Genomic DNA, 17,676 nt, shown 5'->3' with positions numbered 1-17,676 from the left:
ATTTCCCTAAATAGTTTCAGGCAAATGCCGGGATGGTTCCTTTGAAAGGGCACGGCCGATTTCCTTCCCAATCCTTCCCTAATCCGAGCTTGCGCTCCGTCTCTAATGACCTCGTTGTCGATGGGACGTTAAACACTAACCACCACCACCACTAAATAACAAATGATTGCTGATGGTTGGGTTTGAAATTGTGATGCGCAGCACGCCAGTCAGTGAAGCTAACCCCTACACTACATGCACGCACTACAGCTGGTGGCCTGGTGGCAGTATCAGTCATCAGTATTTTTCAACAACAGTGACAAGGAAAGAAACAGTTTCCATCATATACCATTTTGATGACTGTTCTCCTACTGCACCACAGTTGCCAAAATATGGTGAAAGAAGGGTTTGATTCAACATATTTTCTGATTTTTGCAATTATTGTTGAAGTAGTATTAACAGACCAGACTCTCACATGAAGACATTTGCTAGTAAGACACTAGATAATTCATTTTGGATAATGGTTTTCACCCCTGTAGCCTTCCATGTGCATTTATCCATCACTGTAGTGATGTAATATTAAAGATAATTTCATGATAAAAAGAAACTCTTAGACAACATGCCTGTCCTGTATTTATAATCCCTGTAGCTTGAGCTATATTAATATGTTGCCAATGAATTTTTGTACAAAGAAACAATTGCATGAAATCTACAATACAAGGAAAATCGTTGCACAATCATGGCAAACTATAGCATACTTCTACTAGGGCTGCATTTTTTAAAAATCAAAATTTGAGGTAAAGTTTAATGTTCTTTTGTGTCAAACCAGATAATGTGATCCCATACTGTCATCACATGGTCTTTTTTAGTCCCATGTTAATGATTAATATTATTCAAATGCTCTTTGTGGAGGCACACATTTAAACATGTAATATAGTTGCAAAACAAGAAAAGAAAGAGAGAAATCACTTATCCAAGGTGGACCTCTGATAACAATTGAAACAGAGACATACTGTAATTAGTGGATATGGCTTGGCTAAAACAGAGGCTAAATTATATGGCACAGAATGCTCAGTAATATAATTACACTGCTGGCCAGTAAAATTGCGGTACACTGAAGGCAGTCTGCAACAAACATCAGATTATCATGAAGTGTACAGCTTGCTTGGACATGTGATTATCATGTACAGCCACATAACTTGGTAGCAGTATCATTGTGAACATTCTGTATAGTACAGTGAAAGATTATACAGTGGGTTTCTCATTTAGAAATCGTTTTTGAATGTTGGTTGTTTGTTATGTTATTCCTCTTGGAAGAAGGAGAAACATCTACCACCAGGTGTTGAAGTACAACAATGGCAGGACTGTGATTTATTGTAACTGCAGTTTGTTGTTCCGCAATGTTGCTGCTAAAAATGGTCGGGATTCCATGACTGCTGTGCAAATATCAAATAATGGTGAGGAGGACCATATTCAGTGTCGTGCAGAATCTGAATGCCCTCATGCAGTTAGTGCTCAAGAAGTCAGACATAAGAGATGTGGCAATTAAATAATGAGACTGGTACTACAAAACATTTTATGGATCAACAATTACCCTACAAAGCTCATTACCTTCAATTTACTCTCCTTGCAATCCTTACAATGCTCCATACAAATGTTCCATTTTTCAAAGCATTGTTGGAAGTGCTTCTGTCAGCTTGTTGAGAACCTCTGTCACTTTTGCTTTCACCATTTCCACACTGTCAAACCTTGTCCCCTTATGTGCCTATTTCACATTAGGAAATAAACAAAAGTCACAGAAGGCCATGTGGAGCAAATACAGTGGGTGGTCCAACATAGTGATGCCGTATTTGGAAACATCGCCTTTACAGACAAGGTGGAATGGGCTGCACATTGTCTTGGTGAATTATCCAGGACTTGCTGTTCCACAAATTGGGTCTCTGTTTCTCACTCACCCCCAAAGGGCAGTCACAACCTTGGCTTAATAATGTAGATTGACCTTTTCACCTTTGGGGACTCACTTAATATTGATATTTTCACAGTTGCACACACAGAGACAGAGACAGTAAGAGAGAGAGAGAGAAGAAAGAATCATAACTTTGAAATTTGATTTGCTCTCTCTCTCTCTCTCTCTGTTTTTTTTTTTTTTTTTTTTTTTTTTTTTTTTTTTTTTTTTTTTTTTTTTTTTTTTTTTTTTTTGCCGTGGTGAAGTTGGATTCTCCCAGTGCTTTGAATGCCACTTTGTATCAGGATTGTAAGCATAAAAAAAAGAAGATTCATCACTAGTAATTACTTGACTAAAAATTCTGAATAATTATCAATGATGTTTAAAAAAGGCAGACAACATATTTGTTCTCGATTTCTTTTGTTCTGGAGTGAGAAGACTTGGCACCATTTTTGTGCAAGCTTTGTGGATACTGAATGATTCATGCAAAATCTGACGAAACTTTCTGTTAATTCTTGAGATTTCAGCAAGAGCCCAATCACACAGACAGTGATTTTCACAGGTCAGTTTACCAGTTTTCTCAATGTTACTAGCCATTTTTTATGTTGAGCATCGTCCAGGGTGAGGATCATCTTCAGTTGTTTCACATCCCTCCTCAATCTCTTTGAACCACTCAAAAAATATTCTCTTCTGTTCCACTTCCTTTAATGTGGTATGAACTCCTGCAGCAGATTTCCCCAGTTCCATGAAAAACTTGAGGTTAATTCATTGCTCCGTTCAAACACTGTTTTTTCTGCCAAGATGCTAGCACAAAGACTTTAACGGATGATTGCTACAATACGACTGAGCAGTATGTAACCTTGTCCATGAGCTCAGTATGGGGGAGGCACCAACTGACACAACATGTTCTAACTTATTGTGGTGTGCTGGCTTTTATGCTTGTAGCAGCACCATTCCAGTTATTTAATTGCCACACTTCATATTGTTTGCTTGGATGCCACATCTTGTATCTTGAGTCAGCAAATTGACTTTTTATGCTACAAACAAGTATTTATATAAACCATTTGATGACATATGGAGTACTGTGTACTGATGATGATGCTGATTTTGGTTTGTGGGGCACCCAACAGCATGGTTGTCAGCACCTGTACAAATTCCCAATCTTTTCACTGTCCAGTCTCACCATTTTCCCGAATAATGAGAACAACACCAACTCCCAGTCTCAGGGTGTAGAAAATCCCTGACCTGGCCAGAAATTGAACCTAGGACCCTGTGATCCAGAGACAGCAACACTAACCACTAGACCATAAGCAGCAGACTACTGTATACTGTCAGCACAGAGACCATTGTTGTGGCTCCTCTTGGCACAACACCAGAGAAAAGAATTCAATGGTGTGCCCAACAACAACACTGAGCACAATAGTGGCACAATCTTTGCATCTGGGTTCCAGTTCTGCGTACAGCATTATGATGCTCTTACCTGAGTGTGGAAGCTTCAAGGAGGACATGATTACATTTTTCATTCTCATATGGGTCCAACACCTGGTGTGATGGTATGGACAGCCATTAGGTACACAACACAATCACTCTGATTTTTCATAGCTAGTAATTTCAGATGTATTAAGGTCAATGGCTGTGCTGTATCTTTGAGGTCTCCATTATGTTACCTTTCAACAGGATAACACAAAATTGTATGTTACTCATACTGTCTGGATCTATCTTAGAACAGACTGTTTAGTCTGGCCAGCAAGTTCTCCAGACCTCTCACCCATTCAAAGCCTACGGTCATGCGTTTCCATTAGACTGGCACACCACCACTCACGAGCCACTATGATTGATGAAGTCTAGCATAGAGTTGAAAAAGCAATGAATGACATACCCATGTCTATCGCCCACAATCAGCTTTGACTTGGAGCCCAGCAACAGGATTGGAGCCATTGTTGCCAGAGGTGGCAGCTCTGTGTGCTAAATTTCACTTCCTACCCCAAAATGACACACAAATTTAATCATGGACCCTCCGCAACTACTGTATGCACACAGCAAGTAAAATTTCAGTGTTTGCTCTTCTTCATTGTCAAGAAATTTTAGTGGCCAATTGTGAAGTGAATGGTCAGTTTAACAGGATAGGGTTTTGGATGGAGCAGTGGAAACTAGTGGAATGACTCAGATATGTATCCATAACTTCATTTCATGGAATAGATTCATTAGCTGTTGTCAAGTTCTTTGTTAGGTGATTGTGTTTCAAATCTTCTGTGTCTCAGCATAATTACTGTGTATGTTGTATTTTGTGTGTCCATTGATGATGACAGATCAGTTGTATTTTACTGAAAGATACTGAAAAGGAGGTAACATGTTTATGATGTCACCTGTTCAGATACATCATATGACATACACAGAAAGTTTGTGGCTCCTATTCCGGTAGTGACACAGGCTTTGAACAAGCTTTCAAACTGGTGTGTTCTGGCAGTCTTGAATATAGCCATATCTTCTTCCATGCACCATTTTGCAGCATTATGGGTGCTGGTAGATTGGTGGATAGATCAACCATTGCAAGCCCATGATACCTCAATAGTAAGTGGTTACAGTTTTATCACTTTCTGTAATGAATTATGAGCTCATTTCCTTCATTGTACCTTCTAACTCATAAAATCCCGCATCTCCCTTTCTATAAGATTTATTGGGGATTAGGATTTGTTTTATTTGTGTGGTAGAAGGTGGAAGAAGCCACTTTTAATGGTAAGAGAAAGACGCAGTGTAACATGTATGAAGTTGAAGCACACTCGCACTGTTGCCAAATTAATACATCCAAAATGCCCATCTGTGTTATGTAAGTTCCTCAGGTGATAGGCTTAACTACTGGTCATTTACTTTTGAAGCCTGTTATACATACCTTTGTGGTGTATGGGATAAAGCCTTCCATATTTGAAGGTACAGTGGTAAATTATAAATGGTATGAATAAATGTTTTGTTTGTTAGAGGAGAAATGTTTAAACACTTAGCACTTTTTGCAGTTCAGTGAACTGGTCATGAAATTTATGTATATCAAAGTGACATTGTTATTTCTCAGTAGTATCAAATATGAAACTAATTCCCTAAAAATACTATAAGTTCTGAAAATTTAAATAATTGTACCCATAGCCACAAACCCGCATGTAGCTTTACACTCAAGAATCACCCAAAATTTCGTTAAACTGTTATATAAAGTCTATTATGTAGTGTCTCTCAATCTCACCAGTGTTTGTCTCTCCTCTATTCATCCTATAAAAACAGTTTTATGAGCCAAGTACTTGAATAACATTCAGGTACATAATCAACATTGTTTATAATGAGAAGATCCATATTCTGTTAATTTGTTACCAAGACCATTCCTCCATCCATACTAACAAAAATAATATGCTTCTTATCTTAACCATACTTGCTCCTATTTGCCTTGAGCATCAGTCACTTCCTCCATGAAGATTTTAACTTCATTAACTTGTCTTTTTTTCATATTACAAGCTTACACTAATGTGCTTGATAAATCTTTAGTTTCTGTTCTACGTAGTTTGCGGCTTAGTCGTTAGAGATAAAGTGTTTATTAAATCTTTTCCTTAAATGTTGCAACCATTAGCTACAAATAGTATTCAACTACAGAAAAACTGATAAATAGGTTGGTTATAGTAGCACAGTCGCAACTAATTTACTGCAGGACTCCTCCATATCCATGTTTCAGATGCCCAGGTTTGTAAATATGGATTTAGGAATTATGCATACTCTCTGGCCTTACAAACCATTAGATCTTGACTTGAGTTTTTGTTTGGTTACATCAAACATGGCAGTATCTTCCCCACCCACCAGTCATTCTTATCATCTCCACATCTCTCTCTCTCTCTCTCTCTTTCTCTCTCTCTCTCTCTCTCCCTCTCTCTCCCCTCCCTTTCTCTGTCATCTTTTACAACCGTCTTCTCATTCCACTGTCTTTCCTGCTCCAAAACTGCATCAGTATGCTTCAACTACAAAATTTGCCTAACCTCCTAGACTTTTTTCATCTATATTTCCTTATTTCTCTCCTATTTAAGTCTCTCTCTTCTAGTGATGCACTTGTTTGCTGTCTGTGTGTACATTTTTCTCTTGAGTTTGAAATAAAAACTCCCATTATGTGTTACTAAAATAAAAATTCACATGCATGTGCCACTGAACAGTACCCAATTGCTCATAAAGATTTGTAACTTAATTATTTTCTTGATGGGGAAAATTAAGTGTTTGCTGCACAATAATTTGATGTTAAAGTACTGGATGATTCAGTTATTCAAGTTTTCATTACTCATAGGCATTGTAGATATTCACTCACCTTTATAGAATCAACAGTGGCTTGCAGAGATCTCCGAAAGAACATTGGCTGACACAAATAGGTCTGTCTGTAAAATTGGTCAGTTTTGCTATAACACTAACTCATGAGCTGTCAACACATATACATCCAGAAATAAATTCTTTTGATTCAGCTGTGCTTTGCATATTTGTATTTTGTGCTGCAGCCTGATAGTAACAATAAAAAAAAAGAAAAACTGCTGAGAAGTAAAAATTGTTTCATCCAGTGACATCATTCAAATCGATATTGCTTCCATTGTGGTTGCTAAATAATTCTCACACTTCCCAGAAATCAGTATAAGTCATGATTTCCTAGAAAATTGTGAATTTCTTGAAAAAGAAAGAGGCATTCAGTTTGTGCTTTTGTGCCATATCAAATGATGCGTGCATTTGGTTTCAGATTTATGCTGTTTGACTCTTTGCCTTAACAGGTTTTATTGCTTCTTAATTTCAGCTCAAATTTTATTTGACAGACTCAGTTATGATTTTTTCTGACATTATAATTATGTTTGGTGATCTCATTTTATGTTTTTGACGCACCCCCAGGGGCTAACATGGCCAGCTATGTATGCCATTGTAGGCCACTGGATACCTGCTGTTGAGAGGAGTCGCTTCATGTCTTCTTTCCAAGGTTATTATTTTAATATTACTCAATGGGACACATATAGGAGATCTATAGATGCTTGATAACATACTTACTTTGTCAGCTTTACGTATTAAACACATACCATTGCAGTTAATATATTATCCCAGTAATAGTATTGCTAACTTGATTAATATTTCATTGGTAAATTGTGAAATAAACTGAGAATTATATTTTTGAAAATAAATATAAAATTCATTTATGCTAAGTTATTTCCTTATAAGCGATAATAAATAATTTTGGATTTGTTATTATCACCAGGGTTCAGCTTTGGCATTGGATTAACATATCCATTATGCGGATTCATCATTGCCCACTTTGGATGGAGAGCAGTGTTTTACACAACTGGAACTATTGGGGCTCTGTGGTGTATACTCTGGTGGCTGCTTGCTTTTGATACTCCAGCAAAGCATCCACGCATTACTTCCGCAGAAAAACGTTACATAGAGTCCAATGTTGGAAATACAGTTGTAGGTGACAAGGTGAGTATTGTGTACATAGTGAGTGTACAAATAATATACAATAATGTGCATCTGAGATAAATTTCAGAGACTGTTATGTAATCAAACAGATATAATTTATGAAATTACTTTTTTAATTTTTATAGTATATTTTATATGTTTTCTTGTAGCATGTGTTAAATTAATGAAAGGATTTATGTGAAGACATGGTTTTCAACTCAGACTGACATATAGTTCTTGCATTTGGTACTTTACCTTCTTTCTAAAATAGATCTTCAAGGTTTTCAACTTCCTGTAGGAAACAATGTTCATTACAACTAAACCTCCATTCATACAGAAAAATATTGCTTAATATTTTCCCCCTTAAAAAGTAACAACATAAGAATTTAAAGTGATCATAGACCTGTAATATGTAGATTAAATATATGGAAGTAGAAAGAAACAAACTCATTAAAGAGAAAGGCAAAAACGTAGATTATGAAATTTATTTTAAGAGTAGAAAGAAGTATCAGACTGAATCAAGCAACTAGTTCATCATTTTAGGAAATGAAAATTTTGTAGGCATAGATGAAAGGGGCAACTATGTAACATGATAGCCACACAAACAGCAAAAGATGTAGCAGATGCACAAAAAAAGGAAATAGAGAGGGGCATCAAAAGAATAGAAGATCTCAAATGAAATGAGGCAGTCATAAAGAGCAGGTGAAAGATTCAAGCAAACAATAATAGATACAAGTTGAAAATATGGTGAACTGCTAAATTATAATTATTTACTATCTCCTTACCAGTAGATTCTTAGTGAGTCACTGTGGATCCAACATTTATTTACACCAACCACCTCATACCTATTGCCTTGCAGCCATGAAACACCAAATTTCTTATTGTCTGTTACCCACCATCTCCTTCCTAGTCATTTTGGCCAACCACATTCTGGCCCATAATTATTTCTTCTTTGAAGCCAAGATTTACAAAAAATAAGGGGAAACTGTCATCAGTACCTACGTGTTATCATCCTGTGCAAACTTGTTCCTTGATCATCTAGAGGAATCCGTCCTATCCACTCAATGCCTGAAATTCTTTATCTAGTTTAGATTCATTGATGACATCTTCTGTACTTCAGAACCTCAATATGTACTTCCAAATCTGCTTCTCTAGATTCTTATCAGCTCATTGAGTTACCTTACTGGATGTTGATCTCAGGCTCTCGGATGGCATCACAAAAACCTCTGCCACTTCAAATATTCCAACAACAAACAGAAGCTCGATTTCGAGAGGTGTCACCTATTCTACATCAAAAAGTCTGTTTTATAAAGTCCTGCTAATTGTGGGCACATCTGAATTGGGAAGCAGGAGTTAGACAAACATGCAGGTAACCTTGATACAGCATTTCCAGGCAGACAATAGCCTGCCCAGCTTCTCCAGAAATAGACTTTCTTTGCCATCCCTTCCTGTGACACCAGTGAAGCACTGTAAAGCAGTGTCTGACCAGTACTCCTGTTATCATTTAATATCACTCAGCGTAGAACAACACAATAAAGTCTTTCATCAGGTCTTGGCTACCTCATCTCATGCCATGAGGTAAGGGATATTGTACCTGAAATCTAATCCTCATCATCCTAAATAGTAGTTTTATATACCCACCCACAACCTCCAACTGTAATCCAATCATATGCATTTCATGACCTATAAAATGCTGTGACGTGTAAAAGTAACCATATTACATAAGTCATCAGCTTTGCTGCAATTACTGAACAACATTCTTCATAGAGATGATAATTAACTAGTTATTTACTCCCTTGCATGACCCATACAGACGCATTGCTACAAAACACAATACAAATGTTGCAATAGTTGCTTTAGCACCCTTACCATGTGGATCTCTCTCCATCCTGTACTTCGAGCACCTGTTCCCATTAACTACATAGGTAAGGTCTGTATTCCAGCATGTAGTTAAATGTTGGTATCTCAGACAGAAAAACCATCCAAGCAGGAATTCAAAAGCCAAGTGGTACTGACCTTCCACCATGTGGTCCTCAGCCAGTTGGTGTCATTTGATGCAGATACAGATGGGCATGTGGCTGACACACCACTGTACTGGCTGTTGTCAGCTTTCGTGACTGAAGCCACTACTTCTCAGTCAAGTAGCTCCTCAACTGACCTCACAAGGGCGAAGTGCATCCCACCTGCCAACAGTGCTTGGCAGACCTGGACTGTCAGCCATCTTAGTGCTAGCTTTGGTGATCTGACGGGAAACTTCAGTTGATCATCACTCCACTCCATTACCCTCACTTTTCCTCTGTTGACATTTTCCACACCACTCCTCCCTGTCTGTATCTTGAACGTACATTCATGTTTTATACTCCCCCCCCCCCCCCCCACACACACACACACATTCAGTTTTCTGAATTATCTATTCAGTACTCCTTTTGCTATTTCTACTGAGAGCCATTTGTCCCCTCCTCTATCAAGTCTCTCCTGTCCCTCCTTATCACATGAACATTACATCCTCCCAGGTACCACACTCAGCATAGACAGTCATTATGCATTTGGGTTTCTATGTGCTTAATTTTGTGTGAGAGTGTATATTTAAGAAAAAGAGTAGTAGCACCAGCGAATGATGGGAGTGGCAACTGGGTGGGAGGAGGCTGAGGTGGGGAGGGGCAGGGATATTATAGTGGGGATGGTGGACAGTGAAGTGCTGCAGGTTATATGAAGGGCTGAGGAGAGGTGGAGGGAGGGGGAAGTAGTGGAAAAGGAGAGAAATAAAAAGACTGGGTGTGGTCGTGGAATGACAGCTGTGTAGTGCTGGAATGGGAACAGGGAAGGGGCTGGATGGGTGAGGACAGTGACTAACAAACGTTGAAGCCAGGAGGGTTACGGGAATGTAGGCTGTATTGCAGGGAAAGTTCCCATCTGCGCAATTCAGAAAAACTGGTGTTGGTGGGAAGGATCCATATGGCACAGGCTGTGAAGCAGTCATTGAAATGAAGGATATTATGTTTAGCAGCATGTTCAGCAACAGGGTTGTCCACTTGTTTCTTGGCCACAGTTTGTCGGTGGCCATTCATGTGGACAGACTGCTTGTTGATTGTCCTGCCTACATACAATGCAACACAGTGGTTGCAGCTTATCTTGTGGATCACCTGACTGATTTCACAGGTAGCCCTGTCTTTGATGTGGTAGCTCACGTTAGTGACCAGATTGGAGGAGGACGGGTGCTGATAACCTCGCTGTTGTGCGCCCTAAAACACTAATAATCATCATTGGAGGAGGATGTGGTGGGAGGATGTATGGGACAGGTCTTGCATCTAAGTCTATGACAGGGGTATGAGCCGTGAGGTAAGGGATTGGGAGCAGGGTTTGTGTAAGGATGGATGAGTATATTGTGTAGGTTCGGTGGATGGCAGAATACTACTATGGGAAGGGTGGGAATGATAACGGACAGGAATTTCTCATTTCAGGGCATAACGAGAGATAATCAGAATCCTGGCAGAGAATCTAATTCAGCTGCTCCAGTCCTGGGTGGTACTGAGTTATGAGGGGAAAGCTCCTCTGTGGCCGGGTGATTTGACTTTGGTAGTTGGGAGACTGTAAAGATAAGGCACGGGAGATTTGTTTTTGTATGAAGTTGGGAGGATAATTACGGTAAGTGAAGGCTTCAGTGAGACCCTCGGTATATTTTGAGAGGGACTGCTCATCACTGCAGATGCGATGACTACAGGTGGATAGGCTGTACAGAAGGGACTTCTTCGTATGGAATTGGTGGCAGCTGTCGAAGTGGAGATATTGCCGATGGTTAGTAGGTTTAGTATGGATGGAGGTACTGATGTAGCCATTTTTGAGGTGGAGGTCAACATCTAAGAAGGTGGCTTGTTGGGTTGAGTAGGACCAGGTGAAGCAAATGGGGGAGAAGTTGTTGAGGTTCTGGAGGAATGTGGATAGGGTGTCCTCACTTTCAACCCAGATAGCAAAGATGTCATCAGTGAATCTGAACCAGGTGAAGAGTTTAGGATTCTGGGTTTTTAGGAAGGATTCCTCTAGATGGCCCATGAATAGGTTGACATAGGATGGTGCCATTTGGGTGCCCATAGCCATACCCCTGATTTGTTTGTAGGTAAAGGAGAAGTAATTTTGGCAGAGGATGTAGTTGGCCATGGTGACTAGGATAGGGTTTGCTGGTTTGGAATCTGTCGGGAGTTGGAAAAGGTAGTGTTCAGTAGTGGTAAGGCCATGTGCATTAGGAATGTTAGTGTACAGGGAGGTGGCATCAATAGTGACGAGCAGGGCACCATGTGGTGAAGGGACAGGAACTGTGGAGAGTCAGTGGAGGAAATGGTTGGTATCTTTTATTAGGAGGGTAGGTTCTGAGTAATAGGTTGAAGGTGTTGGTCTATGAGAGCTGAGATTCTCTCAGTGGTGGCACAGTAACCAGCAACAATGGGGCATCCTGGGTGGTTAGGTTTATGGACTTAAGGAAGCATGTAGAAGGTAGGAGTGTGGGGAGTGGTAGGGGTGAGTAGAGAGGTGGACTTAGAGGAGAGGTTCTGGGATGGGCCTAAGGATTTGAGTAGTGACTGGAGATCCTGCTGGATTACTTGAATGAGGTCACTGTGGCAAGGTTTGAAGGTGGAGGTATCTGACAGCTGGCAGAGTCCTTCCACCAGGTAATCCTTGTGGTTCAAAACAACAGTGGTGGAGCCTTTGTCCGCAGGTAGGATTATAAGGTCAGTATCAGTTTTTAGATGGTGGACTGCAGTTCTTTCTGCAGATGTAAGGTTAGTATGCATGTTGAGGGATTTGTGGAATGATGGTGAGGCAAGGTTTGAGGTTAAGAAATTCTGCAAAGTTAACAGGGGTTTGGTTTGGGGGCAGTGGGGATGGATCACAGTTGGATGGAGGAGTGAACTGAGTTAGGCAAAGTTAAATATTGGTCTTTGGTTGAGTCTGATTGTTAGGGTTGGTGGAGAAAAAGTGTTTCCACTCTAGGGACCATGAGAAGGTTTTTAACAAGTCATGCATGATTGAATTTGGGAGTGGGGCAAAAGGTGAGGCCTTTGGAAAGGACTGATATTTCGGTGGGACTAAGGCTTCTGGACGAAAGGTTCATGACTGTGTTGCAGGTCTGTTTAGGTTCTGGATTGTGTGTGGTGGTGGGAGGGAGTTTTGGAGGGTGGGGTAAGTGAAGTAGGTCTGCGAGACAGGGTTTGTCAGCTCTGAGGGGATCTGGGGGAGGTTTGGAGGTTGTTGTTAAGGTGGTGGACAGTGGTACTCCAAGGCGGGATTAGGAAGTGAGCAGGATGGAGAGCTTTTTGAGGTGGTTTTGTGCATGTTGCTCATGTTCCTGCAGGGCAAGAGTTTCAGTGTATGTTATGGGTTCTAGGAATTTGGGATTGCATAGCAGGAGAATTTTTCAGTTGGAGAGAAGGTACTGCAAGGAGGTTTGGGCTTGGCTGATATGGTTTTGCAGGACTATGTCGGTGAGGTCTAAGGATTGGCGGAATCTGAACAGGTGAAGGTCATTGTGGAAGGAGGGGTGGCAGACAGAGATGGGTAATTTGATGGTAAGGCCATTAGGGGGGATTCCATGAGCCAAGCAACAATGCAGGAACAGTATGTGGGACTATGATATGGCTAGGGATAAGAAAAATTTTCTGTATTGATGCAGATGGAAGGAGGGAGGTGTAAAAGTAACAACTCACCAAATAGTTTAGGCACTGATTCACCAATACATATATAATTTGGAGTAAAATTGTTTCTAGCTTCGACACAAGTCTTCCTTCAGAGCTATAGAGTACAAATACACAAACATATATCTGCATGGCTGCATGATCACTGCTGATTACATTGTGTTTGCACTGCAGGTCAGGGTGAAGTGGATGAGGGAAGAAACATAGTGGAGTGGGAGGAAGAGTTGTTTACGTGCCTATTACCAACAATTATAATTTACGATGATGGATAAACAGTACATTAACAGCAAAGAGAAAACTGTACAAGCGTTTGAAGATTTATGTACATGTTTGTAAATTTCAAGAGATGAATCAGAAACACAGACAGTTAATAATGAAAATAAACACATTCTTTAACATTACCATGTTGTTGTTGTTGTGGTCTTCAGTCCTGAGACTGGTTTGATGCAGCTCTCCATGCTACTCTATCCTGTGCAAGCTTCTTCATCTCCCAGTATCTACTGCAATCTACATCCTTCTGTATCTGTTTGGTGTATTCATCTCTTGGTCTCCCTCTACGATTTTTGCCCTGCACGCTGCCCTCCAATACCAAATTGGTGATCCCTTGATGCCTCAGAACATGTCCTACCAACCGATCCCTTCTTCTAGTCAAGTTGTGCCACAAACTTCTCTTCTCCCCAATCCTATTCAGTACTTCCTCATTAGTTATGTGATCTACTCATCTAATCTTCAGCATTCTTCTGTAGCACCACATTTCAAAAGCTTCTATTTTCTTCTTGTCCAAACTATTTACTGTCCATGTTTCACTTCCATACATGGCTACACTCCATACAAATACTTTCAGAAACGACTTCCTGACACTCAAATCTATACTCTATGTTAACAAATTTCTCTTCTTCAGAAATGCTTTCCTTGCCATTGCCAGTCTACATTTTATATCCTCTCTACTTCGACCATCATCAGTTATTTTGCTCCCAAATAGCAAAACTCCTTTACTACTTTAAGTGTCCCATTTCCTAATCTAATTGCCTCAGCATCACCCGACTTAATTCGACTACATTCCATTATCCTCATTTTGCTTTTGTTGATGTTCATCTTATACCCTCCTTTCAAGACACTCTCCATTCCATTCAGCTGTTCTTCCAAGTCCTTGGCTGTCTCTGACAGAATTACAATGTCATCGACGAACCTCAAAGTTTTTATTTCTTCTCCATGGATTTTAAAACCTACTCCGAATTTTTCTTCTGATTCCTTCACTGCTTGCTCAATATAGAGATAGAATAACATCGGGGAGAAGCTATAACCCTTTCTCACTCCCTTCCCAACCACTGCTTCCCTTTGATGCCCCTCGACTCTTATAACTGCCATCTGGTTTCTGTACAAATTGTAAATAGCTTTTCGCTCCCTGTATTTTACCCCTGCCACGTTCAGAATTTGAAAGAGAGTATTCCAGTCAACATTGTCAAAAGCTTTCTCTAAGTCTACAAATGCTAGAAATGTAGGTTTGCCTTTCCTTAATCTACCTTCTAAGATAAGTCGTATTGTCAGTATTGCCTCACGTGTTCCCATATTTCTACGGAATCCAAACTGATCTTCCCCGAGGTCGGCTCCTACTAGTTTTTCCATTTGTCTGTAAAGAATTTGCGTTAGTATTTTGCAGCCGTGACTTATGAAACTGATAGTTCGGTAATTTTCACATCTGTCAACACCTGCTTTATTTGGGATTGGGATTATTATATTCTTCTTGAAGTCTGAGGGTATTTCGCCTGTCTCATACATCTTGCTCACCATATGGTAGAGTTTTGTCAGGACTGGCTCTCCCAAGGCTGTCAGTAGTTCTAATGGAATGTTGTCTACTCCCGGGGCCTTGTTTCAACTCAGGTCTTTCAGTGCTCTGTCAAACTCTCACTCAGTATCATATCTCCCATTTCATCTTCATCTACATCCTCTTCCATTTCCATAATATTGTCCTCAAGCACATCGCCCTTGTATAGACCCTCTATATACTCCTTCCACCTTTCTGCTTTCCCTTCTTTGCTTAGAACTGGGTTTCCATCTGAGCTCTTGATATTCATACAAGTGGTTCTCTTTTCTCCAAAGGTGTCTTTAATTTTCCTGTGGGCAGTATCTATCTTACCCCTGGTGAGACAAACCTCTACATCCTTACATTTGTCCTCTAGCCATCCCTGCTTAGCCATTTTGCACTTCCTGTCGATCTCATTTTGGAGACGTTTGTATTCCTTTTTGCCTGCTTCATTTACTGTATTTTTATATTTTCTCCTTTCATCAATTAAATTCAATATTTCTTCTGTTACCCAAGGATTTCTACTAGCCCTCATCTTTTTACCTACTTGATCCTCTGCTGCCTTCACTACTTCATCCCTCAAAGCTACCCATTCTTCTTCTACTGTATTTCTTTCCCCCATTCTTGTCAATTGTCCCCTTATGCTTTCCCTGAAACTCTTTACAACCTCTGGTTTAGTCAGTTTATCCAGGTCCCATCTCCTTAATTACCACCTTGTTGTAGTTTCTTCAGTTTTAATCTACAGTTCATAACCAACAGATTGTGGTCAGAGTCCACATCTGCCCCTGGAAATGTCTTACAATTTAAAACCTGGTTCCTAAATCTCTGTCTTACCATTATATAATCTATCTGAAACCTGTCAGTATCTCCATGCTTCTTCCATGTATACAGCCTCCTTTCATGATTCTTGAACCAAGTGTTAGCTATGATTAAGTTATGCTCTGTGCAAAATTCTACCAGGCGGCTTCCTCTTTCATTTCTTAGCCCCAATCCATATTCACCTACTACGTTTCCTTCTCTCCATTTTCCTACTGACGAATTCCAGTCACCCATGACTATTAAATTTTCGTCTCCCTTCACTATCTGAATAATTTCTTTTATTTCATCATACATTTCTTCCATTTCTTCGTCATCTGCAGAGCTAGTCGGCATATAAACTTGTACTACTGTCGTAGGCGTGGGCTTCATATCTATCTTGGCCACAATAATGCGTTCACTATGCTGTTTGTAGTAGCTTACCATATGAGATTTATAAAGTCATTGTAAATATGATGGAAGAAAAGGATTTATAAATATATAGTGTTTAAATACATGTTGGTAATCTTAATCCTCATCTCATTTTCATGGCAGCTTAAGACCACATCCTAGACCAGATTTTAAACTAAAATTGAAACTCATAGCTACACCTGTTTAATATACCGAAGAAGTCCTGTGTCCAGTTTTATATTTCCAGTGTGCCACATTTGTTTGGATGGAAGAGTCTTTGTCTGTAGATTTTATGAATGACAATTCAGTGGATAAATATTATACACTAATGTGCTTTGAACTTTAGTCATTGCTTTTGCTTGCATGATTAAATGTTAACTGAATTAATATCTTCTCTTTGTGTGTGTGTTTTGTTTTGTCCACTCTCATTAATTGCACAAAATTATAAATCATTAACCATAATAACTATAATTCTATAGTGACAGTTTTGTTCTAATGATGAACTTTTCCTGTCTCCTTCCTCCTACTATTTTTCTCCTTTCCCTGTTTAATGTTTTATTTTATGTTTTTCAGTTTAATTACATTCTTCTTAGTTTAAAGTTAATCCATTTTGTTGTTTTTTTTTTAATTTGAAATTACTTTTATTTCTCCTTTCCTGTGGTGCTTGATTTATCTGTTTCAGGGCTTACCAGTACCATGGAAAGCAATTTTCACATCATTACCAGCATGGTCTATAGGAATTACAACATTCGGACGCATATGGGTTCATTACACATTCATTATTCCAGGACCACTCTATATGAAGACTGTTTTAGGTTTCAGCATACAAAAGGTGATCAAAAGATAGTACAGTGTTTTATAAAATAGTTAGTGGTAATCTCTGGTAATGTACCCAGTCATGGATAGAGGAAAGGGAAACTGTTTGATGGAGGGTGTGAGGACAGCAGATTACCTGAGATTGAGACAAGGATAGTTTATTATTCATGAAAATTACAAGTTATGAGCCTATATATTGTATTGCTGTATGCAAGTAAATATAGTACACTGATGATTTAGCAACTTATTCCACTCTTTGAATCTTTATACCACTCTCATGAGACTGAAAAAAGTAGAAGCATGAAATCTGGTGCAAATTTCATTTTGCTTCTGTTGTTAAGTACAATAGTTGCTTGCAGATTGGGATTTCACGGTTTTACAAACAGATTGCCTTCAGCAATCTATATACACTAAAAATATGTGTGTGTGCATGAGAGCGATTGCAAGTGAGAGGGGGGGGGGGGGGGGGGGAGTCATGAGTAATTTGGACCAAACTATGTGCAAATGCATTAGTGCCAGGAAACAGTTGACTTGGGGTGAGACACTTTTGTGCTATCTGTGGAGATGAGGGACAGGAACTGGAACTGGTGGCATGTGCACTTAACAGTGGAACCCATGGAGCAATTTCAGCCAAACTGTGTACAAATGTGATTAACTATTTGGGAAACACTGGGAGGGAAAAGGAGGGTGGGTGAATTATGCTACCATAGTGCTGTCAGGACTGAATAGGGGGAGTTGGGAAATGGTGACATGCCAAAAAAATGACCAATACTAACATCAAATCTATA

The 17,676-nt window shown here is 39.6% G+C and overlaps 1 protein-coding gene across 5 annotated transcripts in view; it reads left to right on the top strand.

The window, feature by feature from the left end:
- The window catches only part of LOC126236194 (sialin-like), a 395,476-nt gene that overhangs the window by 351,178 nt on the left and 26,622 nt on the right, over positions 1–17,676 (top strand). For 4 of the 5 annotated variants that reach the window (XM_049945297.1, XM_049945301.1, XM_049945298.1 and 1 more), the window contains 3 exons: positions 6,818–6,902; positions 7,176–7,396; positions 16,755–16,904. In XM_049945297.1, the coding sequence (XP_049801254.1) occupies positions 6,818–6,902; positions 7,176–7,396; positions 16,755–16,904 (456 nt within the window). The remainder of the gene's footprint in view (positions 1–6,817; positions 6,903–7,175; positions 7,397–16,754; positions 16,905–17,676) is intronic. The other variant, XM_049945299.1, reaches the window with a different exon arrangement.

This window comes from Schistocerca nitens, chromosome 2, assembly GCF_023898315.1.
Source record: "Schistocerca nitens isolate TAMUIC-IGC-003100 chromosome 2, iqSchNite1.1, whole genome shotgun sequence".
Taxonomy (NCBI): domain Eukaryota; kingdom Metazoa; phylum Arthropoda; class Insecta; order Orthoptera; family Acrididae; genus Schistocerca; species Schistocerca nitens.
Note: the sequence above shows the minus strand (reverse complement) of the source record. Positions and strands in the feature narration are given on the sequence as shown.